The sequence below is a fragment of the Lutra lutra genome, chromosome 18 (genome assembly GCF_902655055.1).
Source record: "Lutra lutra chromosome 18, mLutLut1.2, whole genome shotgun sequence".
Taxonomy (NCBI): Eukaryota; Metazoa; Chordata; class Mammalia; order Carnivora; family Mustelidae; genus Lutra; species Lutra lutra.
Genome location: NC_062295.1, coordinates 12,235,967 through 12,253,761, shown reverse-complemented (window position 1 = coordinate 12,253,761; position 17,795 = coordinate 12,235,967). Strand labels below are relative to the sequence as shown.

The window sequence follows — 17,795 nt, the reverse complement described above, 5'->3', positions numbered from 1 at the left end:
AGCAGGATCTCAAAGAGATATTTGTATTCTCGTGTGCATAAAAGCATCATTCACAACAAAGAAGCAGAATTGACCCCAATATCCATGAACAGATACAGGGATCAAGAGAATGTGGTATATACGGTTGACTTTTGAACAACGCAGGGGCAATGGGCGCCGACCCCTCACATAGTCAAGAATCTGCGTATAACTCTCGACTCTGAAAAATTAACTACTAATTGCCTACAATCAACCAAAAGCCTTACCGACAACATGAACAGTTGATTAACACATAATAGTTATGCCATATGTATTACATACTGTACTCTACAATAGAGTAAGCTAAAGAAAATGCTATTAAGTAAATTGTAAGACAAAATACATTTATAGTACTACACTTCATCTATTGAAAAAAAATTGCCTATGTGAGTGGACCCATGCAGTTCAAACCTGCATTGGGTCCACTCTACATACATAGGAATATTATGCACCCTTAAAAAAGAAAAGGAAATCCTGTTGCACGCTACAACATGGGTGAGTCTCAGGGGCACTAGGCTAAGAAAATAATTTGTCCCACAAGAAGACAAATACTGCAGGATCCACTCCTACAGAGTATCCACAGTAGTGAAAAATCACAGAAAGCAGAAAGGGGATTACCAAGGGCCGGAGGAAGGACAGAAGAGGATTTAGTGCTTAGTGGGTGCAAGTCGCAATGTTGCAGGATGACAAAGGTGTGGAGAGCTGTTGCACAATAATATGTACACACTTAATGCTACTCAACTGTACACTTAACACTGGCTGGGGCGCCCGGCTGGCTCAGTCAGTCAGGCATCTGCCTTCAGCTCAGGTCATGATCTAAGGGTCCTGGGATTGAGCCCCGCATCAGGCTTTCTGCTCCGCAGGGAGTCTGCATCTCCCTCTCACCCTGCTGTTCCCCCTGCTTGTGCTCTCCCTCTGTCAAATAAATAAATAAAATCTTTTAAAAAATGGTTATGGTGGTGAATATGATGGTGTGTTTTTATCACAAGTTTTTTGGAAATGTCTATATTACCATAACACATAGAACAGTAAAGTTAGATAAAATCAATGTTAATCTTGGTACAACTTTTCCGTTGTTTTACCTTAGCTTTATATATTAAACAAAAAATAACCTTTAAGGAATGTATTTAATTTTAGTTACTTCCAGTGAGGCCCTGAGTCTTTCAAGTTTATCCCCTAACTAAAAGTCAGTCATTTCGTTTTACAGATGTACAGGGGAATAGCTTTAGCAAGCAAATACCTGGTAAGGCCAAGAAATTATTGTTCTTGAAGTATTTGGTCAAATTTTCAAAATATTACTATCAAATTTTTTTAATTTTTAAATTAAAATTTAATTAACTAATTAAAAATTAAAATAATTTTTAAATTAAATTAAAAATTTTAAAAATTTTACAATAAAGTATCAGGTTTTTATATTTTTTAATAAAATTTCAATATTCCAGAACTTTATACATTCTATAATGAAGATCTGGGCCTCCCTTCTACCTCCTCTGATTTTTTTTTTTTTTTTTAAGACTTTATTTACTTGTCAGAGAGAGAGCACGAGCACAGGTGGACAGAATGGCAGGCAGTACCTCCTCTGATTTTAACACCAAACGATTCAGTATTTGGCCAGAATGTCAATCCAATACACCTTTAATTTTAAAAAATATAAAGAAATGGGGCGCCTGGGTGGCTCAGTGGGTTAAGCCGCTGCCTTCGGCTCAGGTCATGATCCCAGGTCCTGGGTTCGAGACCCGCATCGGGCTTTCTGCTCAGCAGGGAGCCTGCTTCCTCCTCTCTCTCTGCCTGCCTCTCTGCTTACTTGTGATTTCTCTCTGTCAAATAAATAAATAAAATCTTTAAAAAAAAAAAAAAGAAAAAAAATATAAAGAAATGGAAGAGAAGAAGAAGGAAGCACAGACTAAAGGCTTTATAAACCTTGGACTGCAGAAAGCCCTCCCAACTGACTGATATGTCTCATTACAGAGAAATCAAATCACCTTTCCCAGTAACATATACTACAACAAAGCCAGAAGACAAACGTAAATGCCAAATATTTTCAATTCGTATCACGAATATAGAACAATCCCCTAGAAATGAAAAAAAGCAACCGAAATGAAAAAAAGCAACTGAAATGAAAAATAGGCAAAGATAAAGAGTTCATAGAAAAAGAAAACAGTTCTTAAATTAGGAAAAGGAATCAATGTCACTTGTAACTGACTGTTACTTGTAACTGAGTAACTTGGAACACTGTTACACTTGCAACACTGTAATTTGTAACTGAGAAACTACCCATTGGTCACTTACTAGACTGGCGGAAATGTAAAGTTTGAAAACCACTCTGTTAGTGAAGTTATTTGGAAAAGAGGAATTTACATACATACCTGCTGGGAATGTAAAGTGATACAACCACAAAAAGAACAAATGGGAAAAAACTACCAAAATCACATATGCATCTATCGCTAGACCCAGCAGTTTCACTTGTGGGCACTGATGTTACAGATAAAATCTGGGCAAGCCACATTTAGGATTCATTACAGCAATGCTTATCACTGCCCAAGAATGCGAATGTAGCAGACATCCATCCACAGGGGACTGGATAAATAAATTATTATGTACTATGCAACACCAACCATACAATAGAATATTATGCACTTGGGGAAAAAAAGAACAAAGAATGCTCTGTGTCCTGAAAGATCTCCAAGACGTACTGTTATGTGAAAGAAGATGTACAATGGCGTGTACAGAATGCTCTTTGCGGGAAGGGGAGGGTAAGATGAATTTTCATTTTTATTTGCTCTTTGGGGGGGAGGTAAAGATGAATTTTCAATTTTATTTGCTTGAATTTGCATAAAAAAACCTCTACTCTTTGTATATTATTTTGGAACCCGTGAATGTACTCTGTCTTCATGGTAGACTGCATTAATGGTCCTTATTCTTCACGGGTCCTACACCCACATCCTTGCCACGACCTCACTGTGCTTGGAATGTACTGTCCCACCTCCTGACTTTGGCCATGTGACTTGCTTTGATCAAAGAAACACAGGTGAAAACAATGGTATGCCCAGTGGTTTGTGAATATACTACAAAGTCATGGTAATCAAGTCATTACGGTATTAGTATAGTAATTCATAAATCGTACACTCCACCAAAATAAAGAATCCAGAATGAGGGGGCACCTGGGTGGCTCAGTGCATTAAAGCCTCTGCTTTCAGCTCAGGTCATGATCCCAGGGTCCTGGGATCGAGCCCCGCATTGGGCTCTCTGCTCACTGGGGAGCCTGCTTCCCCCCCTCTCTCTCTGCCTGCCTCTCTGCCTACTTGTGATCTCTAATAAATAAGTAAAATCTTTAAAAAATAAAAAAGCAAAAATTATAGCAACGTATTGTGGAATCCACAGCATTTGTAGACTTAACAGTATTTTGGGTATAAAAGAAAGTTCAAGGATAATAAAAATGGAACTGTAAGACTGCAAGGCTGTTGTAATTTATAGGAAGTGGTATGACGAAGTGTATGCTATGATCCCAAAGCAACCCCTAAAAAATAATGCAGGGGATGGGGCACCTGGGGGGCTCGGGTGGTTGAGCGTTTGACTCTTGATCTCAGCCCAGGCCTTGATCTCAGGGTTCTGAGTTCAAACCCCGCACTGGGCTCCATGCTGAGTGTGAAGCCTATTTAAACTAGTAATAATATTATTATTCACAGGAACGCAGGGGACTATGGGGGCAACACAAAGGTTCCGTATCTTAACAAGAGCATGCAATGAACATAGACACAATTTGCCTAAAATGATGGAACTGTGTGCTTAAAATCTGTACATACTAGTATAAGTAATTTATATCTATTTTTTTAAGGTTTTTATTTATTTATTTGACAGACAAAGGTCACAAGTAGGCAGAGAGGCAGGCAGAGAGAGAGGGGGAAGCAGGCTCCCCGCTGAGCTGAGAGCCCAATGCAGGGCTCGATCCCAGGACCCTGAGACCATGACCTGAGCCGAAGGCAGAGGCTTTAACCCACAGAGCCATCCAGGTGCCCCAATTTATATCTAATTTTTAAAGTGTTTTCATTGAACAAAAAAAGGGGGCCTGGCAGAGTAGCTATTCAATAAATGTTAGTTACAATTGTTAGTATTCTGCTGAACAAAAGAACATCAATTTAAGAAATCCTGTTCTTGGGGTGCCTGGGCGGCTCAGTCGGTTAAGTGTCGGCCTTTCAGCTTGGGTCATGGTACCGGAGTCCTGAGTTCAAGCCCCACGTCGGGCTCCCTGCTCAGGAGGGCATCTCCTTCTCCCTCTGCCTCTGTCCCGCTCCTCTGCTCATGCTCACTCTCTCTCGAATAAATAAAATTTTTTGTTTGGCTGCAAAAAGATTTATTTTTTTGCTGCAAAAAGCTTTATTGTTTGTTCTTGCCCAAATAAAATCTTAAAAAAAAAAAAAACCCCTGTTCTCTGCACACGTTGACCTTAGGGCGGTGTGGAGGACATGCTTGTCCTTCTGCCTGAGATGTTCTCACCTCATACCCTTCCCTGGATGATGTCTCCGCATCCCCCGGTCTTAGCCCAAACGCCACCTCCTGACATTCACCTGCCGACGGCCACACAAGTGCAGCCCCAAACCTGTCCTCTCCTTCCCGACGTACCGTTTTGCTCTTTCCAAGTCATCGTTTGCTTGCTCCAGCTCTCGGATGTATTTCTGAAGTTGATCCTTAATTGCTTTGGTCTGGGCAAGGTCATCCTCCAAGGCTGAGATCTGCCGGTAGCCTTCCGAGTGCTGCGTTTCAAACTTCTCCTGGAGGACAAAATCGACCCTGAGCGTGGGATTTAAGACTTCTCATAAGCTGTGCTTATCTCCTTTCCCTGTCACTTCTTTGAAATACTGAGGGATTAATCCTGGAACGGACGCTCCTCTGTTGGAGCGGACACTGTTGTTGTGAGCTTGTGAGCGTCCGACCCTCCCTGGGTGCACGACTGGGCTGCACTGATTTCTTTAGCGGCTCTAGCTCTCCCTTATCTTCGGAGCTTTATGGGAATGGTCTTCGTATCACACTAAGGAGGCTCCAGACATTCTCGCAGCCTCCCACCAGAGCCAGGACACACGACTAACCTCAGCCAGTAGAACCTTCTCTCCACAGTCATGGACTCTGAAGTGAGGGAGGGCAGATGGCAAGAACAAGGGGCCACCATTCAAAGTCATTATGTCCCAAGTGCTTCCTGCCTTCTGGCCCACAAGCATCTTATACCCGGCCCCCTCCCGAACTTGGTCCCTGCAGCCTCTGGGTGTGAAGAAGCCCCCGACAATCTTCAACATAATTACTTCGCTCAAGGTGTCCACAGCCATGGGAAGCCACATAGACCTCTCCACGCCTCATCCACAAGGGCAACACAAACCCACTTCCCGTGACATCCCCGGACTGCGTATCAGGAATCCCAATAACTTTGGTGGCTTGCGCCTCGCCCTAAGAGCAGGAAACCATGTACTTAGTCTGACAACTGTTCTAACTTTGTGACCGACGACACGCTCCCTGCAGCATGGGGGAGTTAAAGAGGACTTCTGGACCTTTGGGAGAAGGAAGGAAGGAAACAAAACAAAACCCACAACCTGTTATTAATTATCAAGAGAGCTTGGTATGATCTGACTAGTACTTTCCAAGGTGAGGAAGGGTCAGATGACGTCACGATCTGTCACTGCCCAGTTTCAGCCAGCTAACATTCGTTCATTGCACGCTTACTTACTCTGGGCCAGCTCCTGGGCTCAGGATAATACTCGGGTTGGCTCATTTAATGCTACTTCAGAGATGTGAACTGAGGCTACTTCATTAGCCCAAAGTTATTTGGTAGCAAATGACTGAGCCAAGATCCAATCTGGGCCCCTGGGGCTAGAGCTCATTAAACAACTGTGCTAAACTGCCCTCAAACATCTCCTCCCGGGCCACACAGGTATCGATCGCACACACACGTGTACACATGCATATATACACGCAGACACACATTCTGCTCTGGCTACTCTTTCAAACCACCTTCCTTCACCAAACACTCTCACTGCTTTCCCTTCACCTACACATGAAACACGTTCCACAGGAAAGGCCCAAAGTCTAATTAGAAAGTTTGAGGGCAGCTGGCTGGCTCAGTTGGTAGAGTATGTGACCCTTCATCTTAGGGTTGTGAGTTCGAGCCCCACATTGGGTGTGGAGATTACTTAAAAATTAAAATCTTAAAACACACACACACAAAACAAAACAGGATGCTTGGGTGGCTCAGTTGGTTAAGCAGCTGCCTTTGCCTCAGGTCATGATCTTAGGGTCCTGGGATTGAGCCCCACATTGGGCTCCCTGCTCAGCAGAGAGGGTGCTTCTCCCTCTCCCACTGTCTGCTGCTCTGCTTACTTGTGCTCTGTCAAATAAATAAAATAAAATAAAGAAAGGAAGCTTGAAAAACAGACACACTCTTCTTTCCTCAATCGGGTAAACACAGGCGTTGCTAGAAAACAGTCGGGATGTAGGGGAAGAATGACATAATGGTGCCTGGGCCAGAGAGGCGTGGTGAGAACACCGTGAGAAGAGCTCCCACAGAACAAGCAGATCATTTACAGGGTGGGGACAGGGAGGGCATGCCACATCCTCACCCTGCTCCATCCCCTCTGATGCTCTGTTTCCTGGCCATGAGCAGAGCAAGTGACTCCTCTCCGGCAAGGAGGGGCCGACCAAGCCCTATGCAAGGACCAGTTCCCAGGGCTGGCTCTGAGGGCCTCACACCCTTTCTCTGGTTATATCTCCAAACAAAACAGGAGCGCCGGGGAGCCGCTGTCATTAACCCCAATTCAGATGCAGTTTCCAAGATGATGCAGTTAACGGGCTTCTCCGCCAGCATAAAGATTCAAATGATGGCCTTTGAACTTGTGGACATGAAAAGCCGTTGCTCAATATTGTGCTTTCATTTGGGGCTAATTCTAATAAGCAGTCAGCTGATGGAGGCATCAACAGACGCTCTGTTTGATCCTTTAAAGGCCTTCTCATTCAACTTGAGATGAATAAGCCAGTTGTCAAGAAGGCTCCGTGGAGAACATTTCTCTGAGGTGACTGACACACATTTGCTGGTGGCAGTTTATCTATTTTTTAAAGTAATCTGGGGCTCAAAATTACTTTTTTAAATTTAAATTTAAAATTACTTTAAAATTACTTTTTAAAGTAATCTCAGGCTCGAACTCACAACCCCAAGACCCTGAGTTGCACGCTCCAACAATGAAGCCAGCCAGGTGCCCCGGTGGCAGTTTTGTTCCCTTGGACATTTCTCTTCCTTCTCCTGCTCTGTGCTCTGCATCTCCGGCATCTGTCAGGCGGTTGTCATGAAGAGGTGTTTGCAGGTTCAAGGGCTTGGTTTTAAAGCAGTTACTTCATCATTGCTTTTTTTTTTTTTTTAAAGATTTTATTTATTTGACAGAGATCACAAGTAGGCAAAGAGGCAGGCAGAGAGAGAGGAGGAAGCAGGCTCCCTGCTGAGCAGAGAGCCCGATGTGGGGTTCGATCCCAGGACCCTGGGATCATGACCTGAGCCGAAGGCAGAGGCTTTAACCCACTGAGGCATCCAGGCACCCATACTTCATCATTGCTTGACGGGGGTCTGCCTCTGTGGAGGCCCAGTCCCGCTCCTGACTGTGGTTCATACTGCCCATCTGCCTTCCACACAGCTTCCACTCCCTGAGTCCCCTTCAAGTTAAGCATGATGACTCCTCAGTGCCTGTGGCAGAGGCTGGGCTGTCCACAAAACGAGTGGCATGGGGATGCCTGGGTGGCTCAGTAGGTTAAGCCGCTGCCTTCGGCTCAGGTCATGATCCCAGGGTCTGGGATCGAGTCTCACATCAGGCTCTCTGCTCAGTGGGGAGCCTGCTTCCCTCTCCACCTCTGCCTGCCTCTCTGCCTACTTGTGTGCTCGAGCGCTCTCTCTCTCTGACAAATAAATAAATAAAATCTTAAAAAAAAAAAAAAAAAAAAAAAAGAGGCATGGGCCAGGTGTAGGGATAAAGCAAAGGGCACTTATCCCTCTGTGTCAGGGATGGAGGTGGGGGGACAGTAGTGGGACTGGGACGGACTGGTGAATGCTTGCTCCGTCTCGGCCACTGCTACCTGGCTTTTCGCTGGTGTGGAAGAATGTAGGCCTGGCATGCTGATTCTTAAGGAAAGTCAGAAATCCAGATTTTTATACGAAGACTCACAACTTTGAATATTAACTGCTTAAACACTAGGGGCGCCTGGGTGGCTTCGTTGGTTAAGCATCCAATTCTTGATTTTGGCTCAGGTCATGACCTCAGGGTCCTGAGATGGAGCCCCACGTGGGGTTCTGTACTCCGGGTGAAGTGGGCTTGAGAGTCTCCCTCCGCCCCTCCCCCAGCTCACATGGGAACTCTCTAAATAAAATCTTTAAAAAACACTACAGATATCAGTTTTACTATTAAAAGAATAAACTGTAAACAAACCCTCAACTCTATTTAGTAACCGCAAGCTGAAGTATTTACAGAGAAGCATGCAGCTGTCTGCAAGTCACTTTGAAATGCATTTGAAAACCAGATTGATGGATGGATAAACAGAAAATAAAAATCAATTATGGCAAAAAAAAAAAAAAGTATGGCAAAGGTTATTGGCAGAGCCTAGGTGGTAGATATACAGGTGGTCTCTGGAAAATTCTTTCAGCCTTGCAGTATGCTTGATAACTGTCATGATAGAACGTTGACTAAAAGCCACAGAAGGCTAAGCAAAAAACATTAGTGGGTCAGACCTGCACATGTCCAGTGTGGGCTCTGTGGTCTATGACGTGAAAAGCTTACACTCCACTGCTCAGCTTCTGATGTCTTTGGGATTTTTCCTCTGCCCCTCCCATCTCTCAATTCCCAATCCACTGTGGATCCCACTTTTTCCCAGCTGTGACTAAAGCCAGGATGCTCAGGTCGGCTAGACATCCCTTCTCGTCTCTGTCTGCAGAAGGTACGGATTAACTCTTCACTAACCCCTCTGCCCCAACCTGCTGAGGACGTGTGCACGTGCACACACACTCCTCTTACCTTCAAGCACCAGTTCAAATCCCTCCCAGCTTCCCCATGAAGCTGTCTCCAGCTCATGGAGACCCTTCTCGCAGAGGCATCTCTCGATCAGTACTGTGTAATTGAGCATCTTTTCTTTAAGTTCTTTTGGGGTTAGCTTTGTCTTCCTCACAAAGCTTCCAGAACGCTAGGAGCACATCTGCTTCCACTACCCACCAAACCTGGCCCTTGGTTCTTCTTCTCTAGTAGCTTGGGGGCTACCACAATGGGCAGCATAATCTGGACTTTGTATGACCTGAAGGTCAGCAAATCCAGGGACACTCCATACTCTGGCTTTCACCTGCCTGTTGGGGGTGCGGTAGACAGCCAAGGATGACTGTGGGGACACGGGTGTGACTTGCTTGTCACAGAGCTCCTCCCAATGGGGACAGAAAAGATTTCTGGCACCACTTCCACCCAGCAGGCCTAGAGGGAGCGGGGAGTGCGCCCGGGGCTGACCACAGCCCTTTGCACGGCCGGGCTCGCTTTCCCAGGCTCACACACCACGCTGGAAGCGTCCCTGGACCTGCCCTCTGTGCCCCCTCACCTTGATGGTCTCCAGCTCCATGCGGAGGCGGTTATTTTCCGACAAAAGGTCCCTGTTCCTGGTTTCGATCTGCTGCAGCTGCGTCTCCAGTTCGGCTTCGTATTCGCGGCTGCCCTCCTGGAATTCTCGGAGCTCCTCCTGCGTGTTCTCTGCCCTGCGGGAGTCCCAGATGAGTTAGGCGATCATGTACCAAGCACCTCCCCGGGCTGTCGAGGGTGAGGCATGGATTCACTGGTTTTTCAGCCCCTTTCCAGGCAGAAACTAGCCTTCCCCTCATTTTACAGGTAAGACTTGTCTTGGGGCGCCTGGGTGGTTCAGTGGGTTAAAGCCTCTGCCTTCGGCTCGGGTCATGATCCCAGAGTCCTGGGATCGAGCCCCGCATCAGGCTCTCTGCTCGGCAGGGAGCCTGCTTCCTCCTCTCTCTCTGCCTGCCTCTCTGCCTACTTGTGATCTCTGTCAAATAAATAAATAAAATCTTTAAAAAAAAAAAAAAAAAGACTTGTCTCAAGGTCTTCTGATGTGAGTCAGCAGCGGAGCTCACGCCTAAACCCAGGGCTGCCGATCTCCAAAGCCATTTCTTTACCAATTCACTCCCGCTCATTCATTCAATATATTTTGTTTTTGAACTCAACGTGGGGTAAATATACTTGGGACTGCGTACCCTCCGCAGATTTACTTGTAAGCAGGAATTGGGCCTCATATAAATGTGTGCTTATCCCACCACTACAGTGTGCCCCTGGTAACTCCAGACACCCAGATCCGGCCCCTCAATCCTCAAAAGTCAAGCAACATTTTTTTTTTTTTAAATACTAAACCTGGGGCACCTGCGTGGCTCAGTGGGTAAGGCCTCTGCCTTCAGCTCAGGTCATGACCTCAGGGTCCTGGGATCGAGCCCTGCATTAGGCTCTCTGCTCAGCGAGGAGCCTGCTTCCTCCCTCTCTGCCTGCTTGTGATCTCTGTCAAATAAATAAATAAAATCTTAAAAAAAAAAAAGTACTAAACCTGAGTTATCTTTAAGTCCAATTACGAATAAGGAAATGAAAGGGACTGGAATAAGACCTCCACATGGACAGTGTAAGAGTCCATGAGAAATAAAAAGAAACAGTGCTGTCCGCGTGCATGCACACACACACTCTCTCTCTCTCTCTCTCTACTCCCAGATAGGGACACCGAATCGCTGGTTTCACAATTATAATCTGCAACAACCCATATGGTCAGGCACAGGGACTGACCAGATAGGGCACCCATAATGGATGAAACCCTGCCAGGAAATAGGATGGGCAGGAACATACCAGTTTCTTAGGACCAGAGGCTCTGGCACTCACATTCTAGCCCAGCCGCTTACAGGCTGGTGTGACCTCCTTGGGCAAGTTACTGGCCTTCCCTGAGGCTCAGTTCCTTGTTTGCAAAATGGGGTGATAATGGTTTCCTCACAAGGCAATTTTGAGATTTAACGGACGGAATGCGTGTCAAGTCCTTTGGAGTGCTTGTCGCCTATGAGGCCCCCGAATGAATCACGATGGGAAGAAAAAGCAGGGTGGACTTTGGAAGACTGACCTTTGCTTGTAGGTCATAGCCATATCTTTCCAGTAGTTTGCCTCTTCCTCCCCAGAGCTGAAAGTCTTTCCCGACTCCTCCATGGTGAAAACAGCAAGAGCTCACTCTTCTTGTGACATGGTGTCTAGGAAAGAAAGCTTTAACATTATTACCCATGTCTGGTAAAACAGCTCCTCTTCAATGAGGGGGAGGGCACCTTCCTGAATTTTATTTTGCATTAAATGATAAAACGTTGCCAAAAACTGGAACCAAGCCCAGCCAAAATACAGCCCACCCTCAAGTTCATGAATACATAAAGCTACCCAGATGTTATTCATTTGGGGAAGGAGGGCAAGGAAAAAAAAAAAAAGGAGGGGAAGACCTCTCCTGGGGTTATGGTTTAGACAACTGGTGCCACGACCATCCCCACCACCAGGAGAACAGAAAGTCTTTGGGGTGAGAGGATAATGAGCCCAGTTTGGGATAGTTTGACATGCCAGTGACACACGAAGAAGCAACAAGAGGGCTGAAACTCAGGGGTGAATTCTGGGCTGATACAAATATAAGAGTCGGGAGCCTGTAGCTGTTTCTTCCCTCTTTCTTGTGATGGGACTGCTGGAAAATCTAGTAAGGACTATTTATGGAACTCTGAGGAATGCCAATGTTTGGCTGGTAAGCCAAGAAAGAAACAGTCATCTAAGGAGACAGGAGAGAAATGAAGAGACAAGAATCAGACCGTGAGCTGTCCTGGGAGTAGACAGACGGTGTCACGGGGAAAAGAAGCACTGGTCCACCGTAGCCATGATATAACACAGAAACTAAGATAAGGACTGGAAAATACCCAGGAGACTTAGCGAAATGTCGGTCACTGGTGATGTGAGCAAGAGTAGTTTCAACACAGTGGAGTGGGGAGGAGGAATAAATTGGGTGGAGGAGTTTTGAGGAGGTGAAGAACAGGAAGTAGAGGAAATTTTGGAGAGCTGGGTGTGAAAAGCAGACAAACAGGACAGTAGCTAGAGGGCAGGGGGTGGGAATTGGCTCTGAGGACTTGGAGAGATCCAGAGCAGACTGGGGAACGGATCTCTAGGAACAGAGGGCAGTTTACAGACTCCCCACTGATAGAGCCTCTCAGAATAACAGCTTATTCTCTGAATTTAAGGCTCTGAGCTTGTCAAAAGTTCAAATGAGATATCTTCAAGGTCCCTTCCTTCCCTCAAGGGAGCTCACCATCTGGTGTCCTTAGGAACGAAAGAATGAAAGCAACCCCTCACTTTGCAAGGCATTAACAAGCTGTTTTGGTTTTTTGAGGGGGGGTGGGGGGGGGCACAGAGGGAGAGAATCTTAAGCCCACTCCAGCTCAGAGCACAGGGCTTGATCTCTGGACCGTGAATCACAACCTGAGCCTAAATCAAAAGTTGGACGCTTAACTGACTGAGCCACCCAGGCGCCCCATAACAAGCTATATTTTTGGCTACAAACATGATTCATTCAGCTAAATATGTTAGTGTGGACATGGACACAATCACCAACTTCTGGATCCCTGGTTAAAAAAAAAAAAATCAAACAGTTATACTTATATTTAAGCACTGCCCTTTTTGATAATTGGATGTGCTAGTACCTATACTCACATCTCTCCTTCCTGATTTCTCTCCCTTCTCTCATTCAGAGACAACATGCCATGTGCCCCACCCATGCCCTTCTGGGGAACAGAGTTTCTCTGAAAGCTGGATGGGCGCACAGAAGCTGGAAAGAGTAGAAAGCTGTTCATTTGTCGATCTTTTTCCAGTCCAGCATTTCTTCTTCCATGTTTCTGTCCCACCACTCCAATCTCAGGGAAACCAACCCGCCATTCATTCCATGTGATTCAGATCTACTGACACCAGCATCTAGGAGGAGACCCATTACAGAAGGGATGGCTCAGAGGTGGGCTGAACCCAAGCCGAGCCAATAACAGGACGGGTCTAATTCAAATGAGGCCAGTGATTGGTTCAGGGGTGACCCTACCTAGAGCTGAGCAAACCAGTGTCCAGGCCTAGGGCTTTTGCAGAGTCATCAAGAGAGACACTCTGGAAGTGTTAATGAACCTTACTGTGTTAATGGTTTCATAATATATGCATTTATCAAACCATCATGTTAGAGACCTTAAACTTACACAATGTTCTATATCAATTATATTTCCACAAAGCTAGGAGAAAAAAGAAAGAAAAACTCTTCCCACTAGGGGAAGAGGGTAGGAAGTAAGCTTGGAGCTGCCAGTGATCATCTTTCCATCACAAGGGAAGAGTCTGCCAGAGAATGAAGCCAAAAAGGAGGAAAGCAGGGCCAAGAGGTGGAGACACTGGGTCCTGATGGTATCATTTGAACACCTGGACCCAGTCATACCTGATTTAAGGTTATGAGAGATAACCAACTCCTTTTCTTGACTATACCAGTTAGGGTTGGATGGCTGCCATGGAGGGTCCTAATTAAAGTAACCAGTGAAAAATGTTGTTTGCTGAAAGTAAAAAGAACAGAGCACCTAGAGTGAACAGCAAATAACATGGCAATGGGTAAGGGGAAATTTAGGTCCAGTACTCCCTGCTCAAGTCTTAAGCTCTAATGAGCCCAGAACTCATCTGATATGAAGTCACCAAACCAGCCTCTGTAAGTATCAAGAACCCATGCAATGGAGTACGGTGCGGCCACTACCTTATAGAGGACGGTCTCAACTGCATGGCACGGGAGTCCGTGTAAAAGGGTAAAAAACTGAGGGACTAGGGAAAATGAATGTGAACTGGCTTTTCCTGACATTTGGGAAAACATCATATCCAATATTCAATGTAATTAGTTCCTGCCTACTTTTCTAACCATCCCCCAACCCTACCCCCTTCATTAGTTTAAGCCATTAGTTTAAGCCTTCTTTTTGTTCCTTGAGAACATCCAGCTTGTTCTCACCTCAGGACCTTTGCACTTGCTGTTCTCTGCCTAGAATGCTTCTCCCTCAGATCTCTGCCCGGTATCCTTCTTGTCATTCAGATCTCAGCTGGAATGTCTTCACTATTTGAATAATCCACCCAATTATTTGAATAATCCACCCAATATCCCCTCTAGCCCTTCACTACTACATTAACCGCATTTGAATATTCCACCAAATATCCCCTCTAGCCCTTCACTACTGCATTAACCTCTGCTTGGTCTTATTTCATTTTGAGTTTTGTTTTTATCTTCCCCCACTGGAATGTCAATTGTTGAGCACAGTGGCCTTCTCCATCTTGCTTTTTTATCCCAATGCCTAGAACAGTGCCTGGCGTATAACAGGAACTCAATAAATGCTTGTGGAATGAATGAGCAAAAGGGAAGCTAGAGATGGACCACTAGGAGGGAGGAGATGTGAGGTTAAAGAAAGGCAAGAAGCCAGAAACCTCTGAAGACTAGCTTATAGTTGACATCTGTAAATCCCTAAGAGGCTTGTCAGGACGGGGAAAACTCTACATTCCCTCAGCAGCGGAGTGTCATCTCATTAGTGGGAAAGGGCAGGAGGAGAGGATACCATGTTGGAAACAGCCCCCTGCCCAGGTGTACGTGGTAAGGAACATCTGATAGTATCCTTGGGGTTTCATAACTGCACTCTTGGGACAGATGAGTTTTAGGAAAAAAGCTTTCTAAATAAAACACAGCCAGTGAGGACTAAAACTTAATCCTCAGGAAAGGAATGAATTTGAGATGTTTTAGGAGGCACTTCCATTATGCCAGAGGCTCTAATTACAACCGCGCTGATGGGAAGGTTCTGGTTTGGGATTGGGTGGGGTGGTGGTAAGATGCTAAGCAGAGACCTGAGCTCCTGTCACAGCCTGCGCCGTCTGTAGCTGCTTCCACTAAAGGGCAAAAACCACAGGCCTGGCATTTCAACCCGAAACCTCCCTGCATTTTAACAACAATCCTTAGGGAAGAGGAAAAAATATACCATAGACTAAGAAGAAGTAACAGCTGAACTTCATTTTGTTCTCAAACAAGTCTTTTTTTTTTTTTTTAAGGTTTTATTTATTTATTTGATAGGGAGAGAGATCACAAGTAGGCAGGGAGGCAGGCAGAGAGAGAGGAGGAAGCAGGCTCTCCGCAGAGCAGAGAGCTCAATGCAGGGCTCGATCCCAGGACCCCGGGATCATGACCTGAGCGGAAGGCAGAGGCTTTAACCCACTGAGCCACCCAGGCACCCCTCAAACAACAGTCTTAAAAATGTACGCTTTTTCCTTTGCCATTTGAAAATGTCTCACAGTTCCAATGTGCATTATTCTTGGCCACAGAAAGCAGGTAATATGGCTTGGAAAAACTCCTTCTCCATACTGAATTGAACCACCGTATGCGGGGTGTTTAGGAACTTCAATTTTAACTCCTTTAAGTCATTTGATTATTAAGAGTAAGCGAGGCATCGCTTGGGTTCTTAGAAGCAAAAGCCGGAGCAGAAACACTGCACGCCTTGGCCATCTCCAGAGGTGCAAGTGGACAGCAGAGGCAAACCAGACCCAAGTGCAAGTTGGGGGGTAGGGTGGGCAGGGGTGACTGGAGGGTCTTTGAATTCAAGTTCATGGTCTCCTTGGGGTTGCCAAGAGACTCTTCAGAGGTCAGATGCACTCGTTTCATCTGGTCCAGTCCTTTCAAACACACTGTGACAGGCACGGGTCTCGGTATATACAACTCTGTACCCACTATCTTAAAAATAAGCGCTATATGCCTTTATTTCATTTGTGCTTCAAAGGTTATAAGCATTCTGCCTCTGTGCTTGTGTTCTCAATACACCATCAGGCCATCGTGCCCCAGGAGCTCTGTGGACAAACCTAATGGGCACCTCAAAAGTATGTACCACAGCAGTCAACAAAGAACAAGCTGGGAGCAAAAAGTTCAAAAAGTAGGTCTTCTCCGTTTTGCATAACTTAGATCTTCCACCCCACCTTTGATTTCAAAACCCTAGAGAAAACAAAGCATTCCTAGGAGTGAAGAAAGCCAGCACAGCTGGTCAGGAGGCAGCAGACACGTATAAACTATCAAGAATTAACTCACCACCCTTCTCCACGCCAACCTCAGTCCTTCCCAATCAAAACAAAGGGAGGAGCTGAAGGGAAAGGGAGGGGACAGAAAGACCCGGGCCAAGTGTCTGCACGTGCTTCAACAGCAACTAGGTTATGACGCAGGCTCCACTTTTTGCAGAAGTGGTATCACAGGGGCAAAACCAGTCAAGAGTCAGCAAGTCTGGCTTCTGTCTCTGGGCTTTCAAAGGCTATAATGATCTTCCTCCAAAAAATACTTAGATAGGCATGCAAGGACATATACTCAAGGGTGTATGCCATCATTCACAGATGTGGAAAACTGAAGAAAACAACTATCAACAGAGGGCTGATTTGGAAAATTACGCAGTTGTTAAGAAGTATATGAACTAATATAGAAGGAATTTCATGATACGTTAGGAAAGAGTGCCAATTTTGTTTATAAAGGTATCTCTTGGGTGCCTGGGTGGCTCAGTCAGTTAAGCATCTGCCCTGGGCTCAGGTCATGATCCCAGGATACTGGGATGCAGTCCTACATCAGGCTCCCTGCTGTGCAGGGAGTCTGCTTCTCCCTCTTCCCGTCCCCCTACTAGTTCTCTCAATCTCTCTCTCGCTCTCTCAAATAAGTAAAAATCTTTAAAAATAAATAAAAATAAAGGCATCTCGCTCTCCCTGCATGCATGAATCTAAAAGGGTCTGGAAGCATGTACCAAACGGGGGTAAAGCAGACACTGAGATAAGAACCTGTATGGGGAACACTACTATATCCATTGATTTTTACAGTAAGCATATGCTGCCTTTGAAAATTTAAAAAGCCTAAACTCAGATCAAAATATAGAATGAAAAGAAAATAGGAGGGCTATTGTTCCAAGATAATTTTATTCTACTGAATCAAGATGCCAGGAATAGGGGCGCCTGGGTGGCTCTGTTGGATGGGCGTCTGCCTTTGGCTCAGGTCATGATTCTTGGGTCCTGGGATCGAGCCCTGCATTGGCACCCTGCTCTAGAGGTAGAGGGGCTGCTTCTCCCTCTCCCTCTGCCTGCCACTCCCCTTGCTTGTGCTGTGTCAAATAAATAAAATCTTTAAAAAAAAAAAAAAAGATGCCAGGGAAAGATGTTTTCCTTCTGCAATTTCCCTCTCCTCTGTCCCTTCTTGAACATTTCCAAATACCTACTAAGTGCTAACGCACTACTGGGAGAGGCAGGCAGACAGCACCTATATCAGTACCAGGTGCAGAAAGTCTGAGCTGCTGACACCAACCTTCTGTACGCAGGCCAACTCACTTTAGGAAATTAGCTGGTAAGGAAAGGGAGTGTAATCTCTGGGCTCACACGTTTTAAGGCAAAAGAACACGCTTTGGAAACAAAAATAACATCTAGACAGAATAAGCCAAGTTAAGAAACTATTATCCAAAATGAGAGGATAGACAAAATATGCCAATGGGACACCCCTGAGACTTCCGGGATCTAATCCCACACAAAGGACACAATAAGGGGAAAGACTTAAGTTTCAAACCTGGTTAAAGACCAGTGTGGCGGTGGGGTCAGGTAAGTGGCTCTGGGAGTCAGTCACTGGGATCCAATTGCTCTTCAAGGCACCCTATCTGGGTCCTAAAGTGCCAT

General features: G+C 45.5%; 1 protein-coding gene across 2 annotated transcripts in view; it reads right to left on the bottom strand.

Annotated features, from left to right (window-relative positions):
• Positions 1 to 17,795, bottom strand: part of NDE1 (nudE neurodevelopment protein 1) — a 29,398-nt gene that overhangs the window by 10,483 nt on the left and 1,120 nt on the right. For both annotated transcript variants that reach the window (XM_047714674.1, XM_047714675.1), the window contains exons 2-4: positions 11,173 to 11,296; positions 9,616 to 9,769; positions 4,639 to 4,787 (exon numbers count right to left, since the gene is read on the bottom strand). In XM_047714674.1, the coding sequence (XP_047570630.1) occupies positions 4,639 to 4,787; positions 9,616 to 9,769; positions 11,173 to 11,255 (386 nt within the window). In that variant the 5' untranslated portion in view covers positions 11,256 to 11,296. The remainder of the gene's footprint in view (positions 1 to 4,638; positions 4,788 to 9,615; positions 9,770 to 11,172; positions 11,297 to 17,795) is intronic.